We start from the raw sequence: 18,968 nt of genomic DNA, 5'->3' as shown, positions 1-18,968 counted from the left end.
TACACATGAGGTAGATGAGCAGAACAGTGTTGATTGACTTGTTCAGTGTGAGGGCGACTAGTGGACAGTACGTACACAAATATGGAGAAGGTGAAGAGGCAGAAGAGGCAGGCATGTGCAGAGAAGGGGGGCTACAGGGGCTCTAGCACCTGCCCTTTTGCCCCTTTGATGTCCAAGTGCCCTTTTGACAAGACCCGTTTTTTACTTTTTAAAATTTGTAATACTTCCGCTAGTTCCAACGTGAATATTCGCTAAAATGTCTCATTAATAGTTTGTGAAATTAGAAATTTACAAAAATAACAATTTTCTGTGTTAATTGAAATGCCTTGTGGCCACCAATCCGTGACGTCATACATTCAGTGAACTCTCAGAAGGTGCACGCCATAGACAGTAAAAGAAAGGTGCACGCAGGCAGTGCTGCAGGAGACGTTTGGGAGCACGGTAAGGTCACTTGGCAGTTAGCCTATCTGAACATGCAATAGTATTCAGCTTAGAGATAGAGAATAAAAGTTGTTTCATGTTTAATGAAGTAGGCTATCAAACCCGTTTTAACCATGTCATGGTCCATCCATTTCAATAACCAGTGGGGTGTACTACGAATCTCGATTAGTGGGTTAGCGAGGTATGTTGCGCTCAAAGCCAGGCTATGCTGTGACACGAAAGTGGATCTGTTTTAGTGTCGCTATATCACCATGGTATCTTATGCTGTCAACCAAACCTGGTCGGGAGGAGGTTATGTGCTAAGTTATAGCTCAAATCGTGTAATCTACCGCACACTGACCAATCAATTGTCTTAAAGGTGCCATGTGTAAGAATTGAGGTAAAAATATCCAAAAAATGAGCTACACGCATCAAAAGAATGAGAGGAAATAAGGGCGATGATGTCATTAAAAAAATGACAAGGTATAGTGCTGAAGAGATATCAACCTGAATTAGCATGCTAAATTACTAGCCACAGCCCGACAAGTGTCATAATACCAGTTTCGGCCATGGGAGGCAGTATGCGGGTAACATAACCGCCAGCCAAACTGCAATACACGTGTCTCGGTTGTTACTCTAGGGTAGACAAACTCACTTTCTGGGGGTATACTGCCCCATCTTTTATGGAATGTGGAGTATGAATTGATTTTTTGGCAGACATTACACATGGCACCTTTAAAAACGAAGTTATCTCACGTGTAGGATTCTGTCATATATCTGACAGGTGGAGCTCTGCCTCTACTAACATTTTGGATCTCGAATGTGCTTTAAAGGGAAACTTGGCAGGATTTCCCCCTCTGCTGGAGAAATTGTGCATTATGCTATTTCAAACTGTGGGAAAAGGTAAATGATAAAGCACATGGATTTGTTTACAAGCTAGCAAAACGGTTAGCATAAGTTCGGTAGACAATGTGGATGTTACAAGGTAAGAAACACGATTTAAAACAAGTTTCTTGTTTCTCACTTCTCTTTCGGGGACGGTAGTCTCAATGTTGCAAGGTTGGTTTTCCGCCTGGGGACGCTAGGGGCAGCGGGAAAAGTCACCATTTTCACCGGAACAGGTCATTTAACCATCCAAATGATTTCGGGGGAGGAACTTGAAATAGTTGCCAAGTTCCCCCTTTAATAGTGCTATGCGTGCAAATATCCCACTATGGACGTGCATACCATACAACATCTGATGACAATGGATTTACTTGATGTTATAGGTTAGACACAAAAAAAGACCGCAGTGTAGATTAAGCTATCGCTCATGAATGTTGTTTTTAAATAGAGGCGGTCTTGTGCGTCTCCACGTTTCACGATTGGCCAACGTCATCCCAACACCGAGAACGCGCACAGATCTGAGCTGAAAGCCTAGTTTGACAAATATATCACATAACTGCTATCGTAGTATCACTTAACGTATACCCCTGAGTCAAGGCTTTGTCAAGCCTCGATATGTCTACATAGCCTAGATATGTCTAACGTGCTTCGTGGTATACCCCACTGGCAGCTTCAAAAATCTAAGGCTGAACGTTAATATTCTGTTTAGGTTACTATGTTATAGTAGCTTAGGTTAGTAGACCTAGTTCATAAAACAGAGTAGACAAACCTTTTCTAAATCGTCATAAGCCGACGACATAGGCTACTGTAGTTGTTTAACTAACCCAACTCCACACGTCGTTGTTTACAGTAGGTTACATTACGCGTCATTTCACTCAGTGGCCACACGCACAGCACGTGAATCTGCAAGACACCAGCTTGCTAATGGTGGTAGTTCACTGTGATAAACATTAAAATTATAGCCTGACAAGCCAGACTAGGCAATAACATATTTGCTGCCGCTAGGGTGCGTCTAGATTTCTAGGCTATAAAAATTAGCTTTGAATTTAATCAATAAGATGTAGCCTTATGTAAGCACCTGCAAAACTGACGTTTTTCAGTATGCTTAATAACCTTGTACTACCCTTTTGTTACTGTATGAATTTACTCCATGTACCAGAATGCTTTGTAATTTACTTGCTTCTGTGATTTACAACATTCTATACATGTGCACCAATCAAATGTCTTTGTTTGTTTTGCTTTTATTTGAATTGTTTAAGCAGCCAATGATTATTTGTTATTTGTTTATGCCCGCGAAATCGCGGGGAATGTGAAGGTTCCATCTCCTCAGAGAGGAGAAGGCTCATCAGTCACGGTCCGGGTTTGCACTGGAGAGAGAGAGGATACTTTGCTGCCTGTAGTTTGTGGAGACCATTGGACAAGTTCATAGGCCCACTTACTCCGTAACATCAGCGCATCGTACTTGCTTACCCCTTCTCTTTTAAGTTACCAGTCTGCTATTATTTGTCTAGCTAGCTATTTGTTCAGTGCTATTCATATATCTATGAGTGCTATTGTAGCTGAAGCTATCCTGACCTGGGTAGCTGACCTGCTAGCTAGCTCCTGTTGCATTCTCCTTCGGAGACGGACTCGATTTATGCTTCGGTGCTGGGCCCACCGGAGCCAGACCTCCTAAGGACGACTGCATTTTGCCTCCGGTGCTGAGCCCACCGGAGTGCCAACCGCCAACTACCCGCTGCTGCTGTTGAGGTGTGCACTGCAGGCTGACTGCAGCAATATCCTCCACCGGAGTCGCATCCTCGGCTAGCTGGGACATAGCTGCCTCCAATTCCTCTGTGTCAGGACTGAGCGGAATCTCCCGGTTCTGAGTGATCGGTCGTGAGTAACGTCAACTGCACTTACACTGACACACACACACACGTTCTCGTCTCTGCTTGGATCACCGGCGAGTTGGAGAGCCGTTCAGCGGTTGCTGTCCTGCCTGCAGCTCAGAGAGCTGCCGTCCTGTGCACCACCGAGCTCCAACGGCCAGTGCTTGGGGGGGGGGGGGGGGGGGGTTGGGGTTTTATTTGATTATATATGATTAATAATACTGTTGTGATTGGTATATTCTTGTGATTTAACTTGACTTGTGTATATTGTATTGTCTTCCACACTGGTCTCTGTTTAGCTTAACCTTTAACGTTACCATTCGTTAACGTTCGGTTTTCCCCTTGAGTGAACTGTTCGCTCGCTGACATTTCTCAGCTATTGGGTTGTCACTTTTATTACGTGGCTAATTATTATTAAATAAATATTTGATTATTATATTTCATTATACTTTGGGTGTATTGGCAATTCATTTAACTACTATCAGCTGCTTCTGGAGCGTCTTACCAGCATTGGAGTGCAGGGCAGTGTTCATCAATGGTTCACCTCCTATCTCTCTGGCAGGACACAGCTTGTCCAGATTTTGGACCACAAGTCGGAGAGTGCTGCTGTCACAAAGGGAGTGCCACAGGGGTCTGTTCTGGGGCCCCTGCTCTTCATCATCTACCTCCTCCCACTGGGAAATATCCTGAGGCAACATGGTGTTCAGTTTCACTGCTATGCTGATGACACCCAGCTTTATATGTCCACCAAACCGACTGCCTCCCTTCATCCTGCTGCGATGACTGCCTGTCTGCATGATATAAATCTGTGGATGACTAACAACTACCTGAAACTGAACAGTAACAAGACTGAATTACTTGTTGTTGGCTCAAAAACAACGCTGGCAAAGATGGAAAACAGACTCTCCCTATCTATAGATGGCTCCAACATTGCCTGCTCCACCAAGGTGAAGAGTCTTGGTGTTATACTAGACAGCACACTTTCATTCACTGCCCATATTAACAGTGTGTCTCGCAGTGCCTTTTTCCATCTGTGTAACATCGCAACACTGCGCCCCTCCCTCAGTCAGCAGAGTGCAGAAGTACTTGTAAACGCCTATGTTACATCCCGCATTGATTACTGCAATTCCATCTTCTCTGGCATTCCACAGAAATCACTCCACCACCTACAAATAATCCAGAACTCTGCAGCCAGGATAGTAACAGGCACAAAGTCCACAGGCCACATAACACCTGTACTGTTGCAGCTACACTGGTTACCAGTTATCCAGAGAGTCCAGTTTAAGATCTTACTGTTGACATATAAGGCCCTGCATAACCTTGCTCCCAATTATATAACCGACCTCTTAGAGAGCTACACCCCTTCCCGCTCACTGCGATCCTCATCAGCTGGTCTGCTCAAGGTGCCCAAGATGAACCTCAGCACCATGGGAGAGAGAGCGTTCTCCCACACAGCCCCAAAGCTATGGAACTCACTTCCAAACAACATCAGGCAGTGTGAATCCACTGCCCAGTTTAAAAAGGAACTGAAAACGTATCTCTTCAGACTAGCCTATGGACTGTGATATGGCTAAATGGACTATATATATTTTTCTCCTTTTTTGATATATATATATATATTTTTTTTTTCCCCTTCTATTTGTTTTATCTGTAAAGCGACCTTGAGTGTCCTGAAAGGCGTTCTTTAAATAAAATGTATTATTATTATTATTATTATTACCTTCACCACTAGTCTTATTATTTTCACATTGATTATTTAAATTCTGTAGGAATGCACTATACACGAGCTATACGGTAAGTGTAGTATTTTTACAGTGGAGGCACCGCGCTATTCAATTGAATTTATTGTCTGTAATTGTTAGCCTACTGGTATTCAGGAATCTCAGCCAGCTCACCATTCCACCGCTGAGACCTTCAGGATCCTGTTTGCGCCATTTAATTAATTGTTTATGTATTGTAATAGTGCCTGTGCACACACCCGTTAAGAAGGGGTTACACTTATAGCCTATGATCTCTGTGTAGACAAGAACATTTTGTTCCATGTGCCCTTTTTTTAAATTTGAGCCCCTGCCCCTTCAAAGGTCTCTGCATGCCCCTGCAGAGAAGTCTATCTCTCCTCTACCCTTAAGTGAAGCGTTGAACAGTGAGTGCAATGGCCCTGGGGACAAATGACTTCCTCAGTCTGTCAGACTTAGTTGTGCATGACAGTGAGCGAAGTCTCCAGCTGATCAGGCTCTTCTGCTTTACAATAGTGCTGTGTAGTGGATGACATTCATTGTCCAAGATGCTGATCAGTTTGTTCAGGGTCCTTTTGTCTAATATTGAAGTGATGCACTCCAGTTCGGCTCCCACTACAGAGCCAGCTTTCCTTACCAGCCTATCTAGTCTCCCAGCATCCTTCTTCTTTGTGCTTCCTCCCCAGCATACCACAGCATAGTAGAGGACGCTGGCAACAACAGACTGGTAAACATCCTGAGGAGCTTACTGCAGACATTGAAGGACCGCAGCCTCCTCAGGAAGTACAGCCTGCTCTGCCCTTTCTTGTAGAGTGCTTCAGTATTGGCTGACCAGTCCAGTTTATTTTCCAGTTGTAAGCCCCACCCCCGGCACTGTCGGACTTACTTATTTGCACCATCACCATGACACTCACTCTCATAGAGCACCTACAATGCACACTGAATTACAGGCTCAGTCCCTGCCCTGTCATGCTTGATCATCCTAGTAGAAGATAAACATGATATGTAGAAGTAGAATGTTCATGTTTGAAAAATTCTCTCATTCATTCACAAGGCAATCTTTAACACAGATTTCACTTGCTGAGAGATACACTGTGATTTGTAATGTGAGATTACCATGAATTTTCAATGTAATTACTCCAACTATACCCAAGATGGCTTTCACCAAGATCAAGGTATTTTTAGGTCTTAAATTATTTCATTTGTTGTCTAATCCACGTGATTCAGTCAATGAATTAATCTATTTTTCCTTCTTTTAGGTGTACAGCACATCCTTACCAATCAGGCAGGAGGCACCTATTTCCAAGGTGTGGGTAGGTGTTGGTTCTTATTTTCTACATAAAAAATATCTAAATAATGTTATTTATTATGACATTATTTTTGTTCACCACAATAGTTTATTGAATATCATTTTGAATCCTCATCACCATTGTACCATTTGCCCCCTAATAGCCCCTACTCCTGGCTCTGGAGTCATCAATCAGCCAGTGATTTGGCCAGAGTATGGATATCAGCCCCAGCAAAACCATGGGCTGTTCGCAACCCCACTGCTCTGCCGCAGTTCCTGCCTGTCACCGAGATCCCAGTCTTCTACCCTAACCCTTCTCAGGGATACCAAGGGATAACCCTCCAGGATGGATCTGTAGCCTTCGATCCCTTGCCACAAGGCCCTGTGATGTTTGTGGATCCTAGTGGTCAACAGCGTGGCACTTCTGTGACCTTCCATCCACAGCTGCAAGCGCCCCTTGTGGCTATGGGTGGTGCAGGCCCACAGTATAGTGTCCCTGTGCCCTATGGTCCACACATCCAAGCCCCCATCATGTATGTGGATGCCAACGGGCAGCAGCGTGGTACTGCTGTGCCTTTCGACCCACGGTTGCAGGCACCCTTCATGTTGGTGGACAACGGAGGCCTACCTCATGGCACCTCTATGCCCTCTGATCCATATCTACAATCACCCTTGATGCCGATGGATTCCACTGGCTTAGTGCATGGCACCACCGTGCCCTTCAATCCAGTGCCAGCACCAAGCAAACTTGCTCAGCTCATCAGCATGCCACAGTTGCCATCAATTGAGGAGCTGGCTGCTGGACTGAGCACCACTGGACTGATGAGACCAGCCCCAATGGCAAAGCTTCCAGCCCAGGAGAGCCAGCAGGAGAGCCAGGCTCCCGCTGAAGTGGCCGTGTGTGCCCCAAGCGGTGTGACTACTGAGTCACTAAAGCCAGAGGAAAGCTCATCCACAGCGGTTGCAGAAGCCAAACAGGCACAGGATGGCCAGCCAAACGTCAAGATTGAACCCCAGCAACCAGGCACCAGCGGTTCAAAGGACACCCTGGTGGTCAAGCCCAAAAGTCAGGGTGACACCAAGATACAGCAGCTGCATGGTGCCATGGAGGATGCTGAGGCCAAACCTGCAGACACAAATGCCTCCCAACAGGTACTGAAGACTGCTCCGGTTGAGGTGGGCAAGGCAGAAGCCAAACTGCCCAAGAAACCGAGCAACAGCGTCCCAGAGAATGCTGACAGGTGCAAAGACAAGAAGAGAAAACGCAAGCATGGCAAGGGTGAGAAAGAGAGGAAGGAGAAACGGCACAAGAAGGCGACAAGCCGATCGAGAAAACAACCAAGTCTGGTGATGGAGAGAAGGAGGGGCCAGACACAGACAGGAAAGAAGACAGCTCAAAGGTGCCTGACGATGAGGCAAAGGGTCAGCACAAAGACTCCTCCAAGAGCAAGAAGGCCGACGAGATGCCCATTGGTCTGCAACCCAAAAGCAATCTTGGAGAGCAGTTGATGCGCTGTGCTCAAGTCTTCTCTAGGCTCAGAGACGAGCTTCAGAAACTCAAGCCCCCAAAACAAACTCCAAAGGAGGCTGCCAAGAAGTCTCAGGACTGGCCAAAACCAAGCAACGTGCCGGATCATGCACCTGCGCACTCTAACGCTGACCAGCAACACTACCCAGCTCCCGGTCAAAGCAAGCCTTCCGCACCCGTACCAGAGAGAAGGGCCCAGAGACCATCAACACCTGCCCGCCAACTACACCCCTACAAGGTGCCCCACTTCAAGAACCACGCCCATGGCAGGAGAGAAGATTGTCTACCTGAAGCCCGAGTACCCTGGCATGTTCCCCGTCACCCTCATCAACCGGCCACCCCCCGCTGCACCCCTGCGCTTCCACTGCCGGGAGTTCTCCGAGACCATCACCACCGAGAACCGCACCGAGAGAGAGGCCATGAAGCGCGAGGCCAAGTGGAAGAGGGACAAGGCCGCCAAGATCACACGCAGTGCCATGGACTGCAGTGTGCTGGCCAACCGTAAGCACCTGCCACATGAGCCGTGGCCGAGGGAGGACACCTGGTGGGAGACCGGACTGGACGACTGAAACAAAAGAAGAATTCTTATTTTTGTTTTATTAACTAAAAAGGATATTTATTGTCATGAATTCATTTTTATAATTCTATAATTTAATTAAATGCAATTATTATTTTATTATTATTTCTGACTTGAATTCATTGTTTCACATCACACATGGCACATGATGCTGCCACCTATACACAAAGAAATAAATTACATTTCCGAATAAAATCACCTACAGAGAGAGCCTTCATGAGCATTTCACTGGGGTTATCAAGCAGACACACACACACACAAACACATACACACTTGCATACAGTCATGCACAGTTACTAATGGTCATACAATTACACTGCATTCATATTCACAGACCAACTCTCAAAGAGAGGAATGTACACAGGCACAGAGTCTCACCAACACTGACACTTCCTAATAAAATCACTAAAAGAGTAGCCTTTGTGAGCATTTCACTGGGGTTATCAAGCAGGTACCTTCTTTAATCGGAGTTTCGTTGAAAAAGATCCACACCTCCAGAAGGCTCAACAGTGGTGTCTGGCATCCCAGACCCATCCCCCTCCACTCTCATGATGGTTCTCTACCAACAAATACCAACAAACTTGTGGCTGTTTATAATGTGATCAGCAACATACCCAGACAAACCACAAGCCCTTGATGCAGGCACCCACAGATATCGAAAAATTCTTCATTCAATCATCTTCAAAGTGTTTGGCTGGAGTGAGATTCAGTGAAATCATCGCGCACAGCAAAAAAAATGCCATTTTTTAAAAATATCTGTCCCCTGATGTATAATCCCTGATTTATATAAAGAACAACTAATATAATGGAAAAGTTACTTTATAATGTACAATTAATTTATTGATTGCGCTGGAATACAAGACCAATCTTTTAGCCCGCGGCATGGACCGATTATGAGCCACTTATTTGACTGAGGGGCCCCATTCAGATAACAGGAGTGAATAATATAATCCATAGTATATGAGGGGCCCTATTTAGACATATCACATATAACATAACCTGTGTTATTTGACTGAGGGGCCTTATTCAGATATCAGGGGTTGAGAACTTAGTAGTGACTTACGCAGAGGCTTGAGCTTCAGGGCCCCCGAGGCCTTGGCCTGGTAGCCCCGTTCAGTGATGCATCCCTGCCCCGCGGCCACCTTAACACATTTCACCATAACTAAGTTGGGATAGCCATTAGGCATAGAATTAGGCAATAAAATCACATCAACATGTATGACAGACACTTCAAAACAACAGGAAAGCTCAAACCAAAAGCAACACATAAGACTGATATGAATAATTTGGATATGGATACAACCCAGTGCTCCCATAGGCTAAATGATTATGTTACCCCTCGACCACTGCGCTCCTCCAAAGAACGTCGTCTGTGCCTGCCGCCCCCACACAATCCAGACTATTCGCATCTGTGGTCCCCCGATGGTGGAATGATCTGCCAAGTGCCACCAGATTAGGAGCGTCCCTCCCTATCTTCAAAAAACTCTTGAAGACCCAACTATTCCAAGGATACCTTCTCTTAAAGTGCTCTGACAACCTGACACACATAATGCGCACTACCATGCTCTTCCCTATTAGCCTAGAAATCTAGACGCACCCTAGCGGCGGCAAATTAATTTGCTCAGCCTGTATGTCTAGTAGCAAACCATAGGAATTTCTATTGGCTAACATTGTGGATGTTATCCAATCACAGCACTCTATTTTGTTAGAGAGTCTTAAGGCGGGCTTAACAGGATAACGACAGTCCTGCGACGGTGAACAACAAGGAAGGTGGCTATGGCGAACAAAGAGCGGTTGTTTGAATCGGCGTTGGCGTCAACTTTGGAGGAGTTGGACTTGTGCTTTTCTTTGAAAGTTGAGCCACACAATGCACTTAAGTCATTCCTTTCGAAGAAGGATGTATTTGCCGTTTTGCCGACCGGATACGGATATGGTCGTAGCGCTGGCCTATTGCATGCCTAGGCAGTTTGAAAGACAATTCTCTGCCCGCCCCTTGGATTAAGCGAGGTGAATGGCTCGATTCCAGACTATACTTTTCAATGATATAGGATGGCCCGCCAGGCTACTTCCCTATCCTTTCCTTCTTTCTTCTCCACTTATCTCTCTTCCCTCCTCTACCTCCTTCTTCAACCACTTTCTTCTATACTGTAGGGTTGAGGACAGGACTCTGGACTCTGTGTAGGCCAATCAAGTTCATCAGTTCAATATTGTAAGTCTGTACCATATTATTTAGGATGGTGATGAAGCAGTGGCTGTCCTACAGAGAAGACTGACAGTTTTAAATTTAATTTTAGCAGCTTATGGAAGCCAGAGAATGTTGACTAGAAGAGGAGTTACAATTGTCCTTTTTGGCTCAATGCCCAAATGTGCTAACCTGACTCTCGCCAGATGAATTTCGTTCCGTGTTGCTTCAGAAGGCTGGGCCTTGGGTTCCGTGTTGCTTCAGAAGGCTGGGCCTAATCAAAAAATGCTTGCATATGATTGAATAAGCCACTTGTCCGTCATCTATTGACGTGCTACTTCAACCACTCACATCAAAGCCAACCCGTGATGCTGATAACAGTCTCACAGTCACTTCTACGCTATGTCACATCTATGAAACTCCCGCCCTGCGTCCTGATTGGCTGTACCATAAAATCGGTTGCAGAAATCACTCTTAATGGAAAAGGTCCCAGATGGATGTGAGTGAAGCTAGGCGGAGCTAAGCGGAACGAAATTCATCTGGCTAGAGTCAGGTTACAAATGTGCTGCCAAGTTCTTTATCCCTTGCAAGTCATTTCACCTTGGAATGGACCTTGGATTTTTGAAATACAATCTATGAAATTACTTTTCATCAAAACTGTAATTTGTAATTTGTATTTTTTTTTTTTTACCATCATTAAACACACACACACACACACACACACACACACACACAGGAACGGGCATTATTTCCGATTCATATTTAATGTATAAAATAATATTTCTCATGTTTTTCATGGGCCTTACAAAATGGTTATAAAATATAAATTACAGATACTGGACTTGGATAATTTTGTTTGAGTGAATATCGAGTACAATTCAGCAATATCTTTATTGGCCAAAATACTTTATTTGATTTATCAGTGAGGGAAATAAAGGGAAATAATAATCCAAAATAAAATAATAAAATAACTAATCAAACGGTAGTAATAATAATGGACACAGGTGTAGTCTTCTGATGCCTCATTGTTGCCATCCAGTCTTACAAATGGAGACAGGTGTTCGTCCTTTGCAAGATATCCTGTGCCATAATGTAAAAGAGGACATGTATTAATTCAACTGTGCTGTACCCTGGGTTATGGGGCATCCTAATAGCTATTCATTTCTAAATCCAGAGATTTTTTAACCTCTTTTTGTTCATTTGTAATATTTCTGTTTGACTCTTAACCCTTAAAGGTGTAGGTTTTTGAACGTTCTATGTTCCGCAACAATTGAAGGTTCTAAAATTCTATGTTGAATTCAATGAACCCAGATATTCTTTAGAACGTTCATTTCTCAACATTCCTGTCACACCAGTGTGACGGTACTCCTTTAAGGGTTAAAAAGTTTTTTCCCTTGAATGTCTGCTTGTTTGAGCAGCTTCATACCTTGGACATCTCCCTCCTCTGTGTTCTCAATTTGTACTTCGTCCTCCAAGTCATCATTGTCCAGTTCAGGCAAAGTTGGGCTGCTGGACTCAGTGCCTATCAAAATTCATTCATTCCAAATACATATCAGTTACATGGTACAGCTTGGTTTCCAATTCCAATTCTATTCCAGATCCTTTTTTTTAGTGTCCTCAACTCACTCATTTCCACAGGGACAGGGAGTTCCGTTTGCTCAGCCAGGCTCATCTCCTGCTCCCTTCCCTCCACAGGTTCCTCCTCACCATCACAGGCAGGACTCTCTAATATAAAACATGCTTCATTATTGAGGTTCAGCCCAAACATTAACCTAAACCATTCTGAAATACAAATGTGTTGATTCTAGTCCACTTTTTCACTTACGTGTCCCCGTTTTGTCCTGGATGGCTGGTGCCCCCTGCAGGACCATGTTCTGCCATCTCTGGCTGCACAGCCTGAGGAAAAGATCAGACAAAGAATTGCTGAATTACACTAAAGCATTCTACGTGATCGTATATTGTATTTTTAATCTTTTTCTCAAGTTCACTTACACTTCTCCATGTTTTCCTGGACGACTGGTGTCCATCCCAGGATCATATCCTGCCATTTCTGGATGCAGGCCTTTTTTCCCCTCAGGGAAAGTCTTTGCGTCTCCATGACCGCAGTTCATCTCCCTTGGTGCCTCGGCCTGCACCTGTGAGCCCTCATCAGTCTTGTAGTCCTGGTTGGACTTCTCCTTTTCCACGTTCTCCATGTCACCCAGATAGTGGGGCCTCTGGGCTCTCAGCTGGACCTTCAGGGGTTTCCGAGACTCCTGCAAAGCCTGCAGGGTGATGTCCATCTTTTTCTGGACTTTGCTCCTTGCTGGCTTGCCCTCTTCCCCCCTCGGCTTCCATCCAGAGGCCACAAGTCGAGCTCTTCCCCTGTCCTGCTTGGAGGTCTTGTATCCAGACTTTTTCTCTGATTTCACTTTTTTATTCAGTCTCCTGTTCCACTTCCGGTCCATCCTCTCCATGGCCTGCATCTTGCTAATGCGCAAGTTTCTGCGGCGCTGTTTGGTTCCTCTTTTACTGACCTTGCTCCTGATGCTGGCCCAGAGAGATCTCAGAGCATCCATGAAGCATCCACGGGACTCCATATTCAGCCCTTTGAGTCCCTTCTTATGTTTTACTTTTAATCTTAATTCAAAACTGTGAAATAATGGAAAAAAAGAAGCAATAGCAGGAAGAATTTTTTCCCTAATGCCGTCTGTGTATCAGTCTGTGTCAAAGTATTTTGTTTGAATGTTCAAAGCAGAACTCTCAGCATAATTGATGAATGCAAAGAAAAATGCAGAGTATGCCTGATGAGGTTTTGTTTATTCAGCTTTGTAGACTATATAATAGCCTAATAATAATAATTATAATTTATATTTACATAGCACTTTTCAAGCAATTTTTAGCACACAGTGCTTTACAACAACAACAACATTTCAGAACCACTAATTTAAATAGATTAAAAGGAAAATACAAAAAAAATGTACTGTGTTACGCTGTGCCGTTTATGTACTGTGCACGAAGAAAAGGCAGTAATAACAAAAATACAGTAAATTAAATAATGATAAAATAAAAAAAAGTGAAATAAAAGAAAACATAGAATGAACCCCTCACTGAAGAAACTCTATTTTGTAAGTGTGTCTTAAGGGCAGATAATAAAGCCTGACACTGACGGTGCAGAATACATGTTGAAAGGGCTGTTCCAGAGTTTAGAGGCCCTAACTGGAAAAGATTGGTTATTCTTTACTCTGGAATAGCCAAAAGACCCAGGATGGTGGATCTGAGGAGCCAAGCAGGACAGTAGAGGGTTTAACTAGATTGGCACGTAACCTGGTCATAATTGATGACCGACTTAACTTCTCTGAGCATGTAGCCTCAATTGCAAAATCATGTCGGTTTATCCTTTACATCATTAGGAAGATCAGATCTTATCTGACACAAGATTCCACACAACTTCTTGTACAGGGCATGGTTATCTCGCTGGACTATTGTAATTCATTGTTTGCCTACGTGCTAGTGTAGTAAGATCGTTACAACTGATTCAGAATGCTGCAGCACTCCTGTCTTCAATCAGCCAAAGAGGACACATGTAACTCCTCTCCTAGTTATTCTCCATCATTGGCTCCTCACTGTGGCCAGAATTAAATTTAAATCTCTCACTTTGGCCTAAAGGAGACTTACTGGATCTTAATTCAATGATCAAGATATATATCCCCATCTGATCTGTTCAGCATACACTTAGTTTATTAATGGCAGCAGACATAGCATCCTGGGTTTTAGCCTCCTGTGAGTCCTGTGAGTCCTGTGAGTTTAGACCTCCTGTGAGTCCTGTGAGTTTGTGCGGGCTTGAGCCCAGGCCAGTTATAGGTTAGGTCAATACACAATGTTTTCAGAGACTGCATTACAGAGTTTGTTCATTAAAATGGTTTATTGTTTTGATATGTGATGGGAAATATGTTGTGTGTTAGCCTATATAAAATTAGCCTGAATCAAGGTTTAGATTTTTTTTTTAATGATGTATTAATATGTATGTCATACCTAAATCCTAACGCTGGCTAAGGTCAAGTTCAAAATTATTCTTTTTTATTATATTCTGAGATCTGAGCAGTGCTGCATGAAGTTGAATGAGTTGAATGAGTTGTACACGTGCAAAGACATGTGGAATTTCACCTAATTTACATTACTTTAATTGTTACTGTCCATTACACTCACCCCCATCATCATGAAGTGCTTCAAGAAGCTGGTCCTGGCCCATCTCAAGACCTGCTTAGCACCTTCACTTGACCCCTTCCAATTTACCTACCGTCAGAACAGGAGCACAGAGGATGCCATCTCTAGGGCACTTCACTCTGCCCGGTCCCACCTTGACAATAGCAACACCTATGTGAGAATGCTGTTCATTGACTTTAGTTCACCATTCAACACCATCATCCCCTCCAAACTGATCACTAAACTAAGTGAACTGGGCTCACAACATTCATTATAATTCTCAGCTGTCATAGTTCTGTAAATAACACATGAAACTCGCTTCAGTCTATTTTAATCAATCGTTTTCACTAAAACTAAAAATGACTCAAGGCATGTCTGTGAATCTAAGATAAGATAAGATAATACTTTATTTGTCAGACAGGTCCAAAATTTCTTTTGCGTCCATTTAGTTGCTCCATTGAGACTTTGACATTGAGAAACAAAAACACGCAATACTAATACAATTGTCCATATAGTGTACATTGTAGGGCATTACATCACACACCACAAACAGAAAACAGAAAACACATGGAAGACATAAACATAATAATAATAATAATAATAATAATAATAATAAATCTGTGTGTACTCTCCTTCCAAACCTGATAAGAGGAATGGTTTTGTTCTTGGGAACCTGCCCCTGCACTATTTTGAGCTATCACGACTATCATGTCTATTTTGACATAATGTCAAGAACAATGACCATGACAAACTCTTGAATGAATTGCCAACACTGAATGCATGTGCACTATATCAAGGTTAGAACTAGGTTAGAGTTAGAGTCTAGAGTTAGAGGTTAGAGTCAAAATATGACCACCGCCCAGTCCAGCACATTTGTTCCACAAAAATAAATCACGCTGAAAGGCCTATATGATTCTAACTGTCTCACTAAATTGCATTATCCACACTCAATTCTCACTGGTATCTGCTAGACAACAAGTACCAAAACATGATTAGTTCATAGATTTCACATGTAAAATTGATTTTATACAACCCCACCCCCATCTTGCCTGTTCATAATTCTGAGAAATTCTTGAATTGTGTGCATGTGTGCGTGCACACGTTTATGTTTATGTGTGTGTGTGTGTGTGCTTGTGTGTTTGTCTGCGTATGTGTGTTTGTGCATGTACATGCATGTGTACATATGTCTACTGTGTGAGTATGTGTCATACGTATGATTACTGTGAATGTATGTGTGTGCGTGTGTATCTGTTTATGCACATGTGTGCACATGGAATGGGTTAACATGACCCCTGGAGGCAAACATACAGAAAAAATTGGTCATCCTAGGCCCTACGGTTCTCAAGATATTCACAGAAAACTGTGTCTGCCCTACCCTCCTTTCGGGGGGTCCAGTCCAGCGGGGGGGCTACAGATCAAAACGAAAAACGATGGTTCCATGCTATCCATGTGGGGTTACATGCCCACCAAGTTTCGTGTACCCCGGTCTTTCAGTGTCCCGGGAATCCTTGACGGAAATTTGGACATGCGAAAAAAAAAAAGAAAAAAAAATCTGACTAAACCTATATGACCGCCACTTCGCTGCGCGGCGGTCATAATAAACACTTACCTAACCGCCTAACCGAACATTATAACCATAACAGACCAGTAAGTCCTTTCAATGTAGCCTACATTTGATCTAGGCTCTGATCTTAGGACTGGCTGGAGCACATCGAGTGCTTCAGTCTGATTCTATTAAATTACAAAACCTCTCTGGTTTGATGGTAACAATTCACATATTCAATCTTTATGATATGGTTGGAACAGAGACAATGTTGCTAGTCATATTAGCTAAAGCTGCAGTTGGCAAGATTGTTTTGATCATATTCACTGAAACCGACACTGTGCTCCGACTGAACAACATAAATCAGCCGGTTTTAGAAAAAAACCTGCACTTCTATCTCCACCTAGAGCTTGTTATTTGTTTTGCAAAAATCCACAGCTCCCGGTTCTTCTGGTCCAATCAGAGCAGGGCTTTGTGAGATCTGACTGTCAATCACAGTCTGGTGCGTTCTGACAAGCACAAACTCGATGAGAGGGTGCTCGGTGGTAGTGGGCAGGGATGGATTACTGCACGGGCCTACCGGGCCCAGGCTCAGGGGCCCAAGGGGTCAGGGGGCCCTGAAGCCCAAGCCTTTGCATGGAATCATTGCCTCAATATCAACACATCAGGATGTAGGCTATGAATCTGATTGAATTTAGTGTTGTCCATCCCCAAAATGCACCAGAATACAGGAAATCACATCAAACAAATTAAACACTTTCGGGGGAGGACCCCCAAACCCCCCCTCCCAAATGTGACAATAACTGGGGGGCCCTTAATACATCTGGGCCCAGGAGCTCGAAAGTTCATAATCCGCCCATGGTAGTGGGGGAGGGGCATGAGAGTTGTAAACATTCAAAATTTTGGCTAAGTCCCCTCAATCTGCCAGACTTGCCAACTGCAGCTTTAATCTTACTATGTTATGTTGTGTTACTTAAATGCTTTATGATATAATTGATACATCCTCTGAAGAGCTTGACTGGCAATCTTTTAGCATAATGTATTTCATGGAAAAGTTTAAGGAAGTAAATAGAGTTGTATTGTAGTATTGTAGATGTTATCATAATCACAGAACTTGTGAAAAGAAGTAAAAAAAAGAGGAAGAAGACCTAGACAGGAAATAAATGATTTGTTTTTGACGTGTTGCCTGAACACCATCCATAAGGACCACAGAGCGGTAGCACAAAACCAATACGTCTTACCAGGCGAAAACGCAGAAAGGCTAGATTCAGCGCTAGCTATCAAGGTAATCTCTCTGACCTAGAAAATATGATTAGGCAAATTAGGAAAGAAACTGACCAGGAATTGAATCGTAATGTTAAACCAATGACCTTGCAACCTACTCTTGAATTAAGTTTACCTGAAAGTGTGGAAGTGGATGAATGTGTTGTAACAGATGATGAACAATGTGCTGGATTACTAAACCAGATTGCCCTGACCTCAGAAATACTTGATGAGTATTGAATGTGAATTAAAGAATGGAAAATGAACCATAACTGCAAACAATGACCTCATAATACATATTAAAGTGCGATGAATTAAATGTATCAATACAAGTACTTTAGTAGCCTGATATTGTAAAGTGTAGGGAATTATGTACTTAGAGAATGGGTAAAGTGCCTTAAACTGTTTAAATGAATGTATTCAGATTGCATTGTAATGCCATAAGTGTTTGTAACCTGTAAGAATGTAACCGAACTCTCTTGATGACTGTAAAAGTGTATGTTGTTAAATGTAATGTGTCACATTGTTATAATTGTCGCTGAATGTAAACTGTGTAACTTCTGAAACTATCTAAACCATAATTACTGAATATAAACTGTTTGTGTAACCTCTGGAAACTATCTGTAAACCTGAATGTAATGTAGCATCTCCGAAATGTAACCCGGAGAAGTAATGTGTGTCATTTTAAATGGTTGGTTAAGATCAGTGACTTCTAGAATGTAGCTATCGTGAAGATATTCCCAGCTATCGTGGGAACTTCTAGAAGGTTCTAAACTGTCGTGGGAAAGTAGGATTGATTTGCCTAAGGAATGTGTGGGGGAGGTCAAGTCTAGCTAGTATAAATAGGGGTCGAACCAAATGATCGGGGCTGCTTCTTTTTTTCCTTCCTCCAACTTGTTGGGTTTTTCCTTTATGATGTCGCGTCCGGTTGTCCGGTCCTGTTGCAGATATCAGACCTGCTACTCCGACAGAGAGTGACTGCAGAAGACAATCAGCTGACTTTTTTCACTTTTTGAGGACTTACTTTTTTCCTTATATTCTCTTTTTCTCCATTTGTGGATTTACCATTTTTATTGTAATCTCTTCTCCATTTGTGGATTTACTATTTTCCTATTTTGTGGATTTACTCTTTTTCCATTTTCTACAACATTGTAACCTGCAAGTGGATATTACGCCGCATTTTGTAACATCACCAAAGTGCTGAAAAGTAAAGAACTCATTTAACCTTGGCATCCAATTCTTCAAGCAGTAGGCTATTTGTGTCTTTTTTTGTTTTTTTCTACGAATTCCAGCAGGAGGGTAAGATAACTTGACTCTTCTGTGGTTATTCATCTGCTCTGTCTAAGACTTGGGTTAGTTGGACTTTAGTAGCCTACTGCAGGACGGTAACAAAATCTCCATTATAAAACCTGAGCAAGAAGTAGCCTATAACCTGTGTTCAGTGGCGTCATGCCCATTGATATTAAGGGGGCACGTGCCCCCTCGGATTT

General features: G+C 43.2%; 1 protein-coding gene across 1 annotated transcript; it reads right to left on the bottom strand.

The window, feature by feature from the left end:
* Nucleotides 1–11,381: 11,381 nt before the first annotated feature.
* LOC121680274 lies at nucleotides 11,382–13,208 on the bottom strand. Its single transcript, XM_042059508.1, has 5 exons — nucleotides 12,480–13,208; nucleotides 12,313–12,383; nucleotides 12,114–12,212; nucleotides 11,914–12,009; nucleotides 11,382–11,567 (listed from the first exon to the last, which is right to left on the bottom strand). Exons 1-5 carry the CDS (start codon nucleotides 13,064–13,066, stop codon nucleotides 11,407–11,409), a joined length of 1,014 nt encoding a protein of 337 aa, XP_041915442.1. The 5' UTR covers nucleotides 13,067–13,208; the 3' UTR covers nucleotides 11,382–11,406.
* Nucleotides 13,209–18,968: the final 5,760 nt, after the last annotated feature.

This window comes from Alosa sapidissima, chromosome 13, assembly GCF_018492685.1.
Source record: "Alosa sapidissima isolate fAloSap1 chromosome 13, fAloSap1.pri, whole genome shotgun sequence".
Taxonomy (NCBI): Eukaryota; Metazoa; Chordata; class Actinopteri; order Clupeiformes; family Clupeidae; genus Alosa; species Alosa sapidissima.
This window is presented reverse-complemented; position numbering and strand designations above follow the sequence as displayed.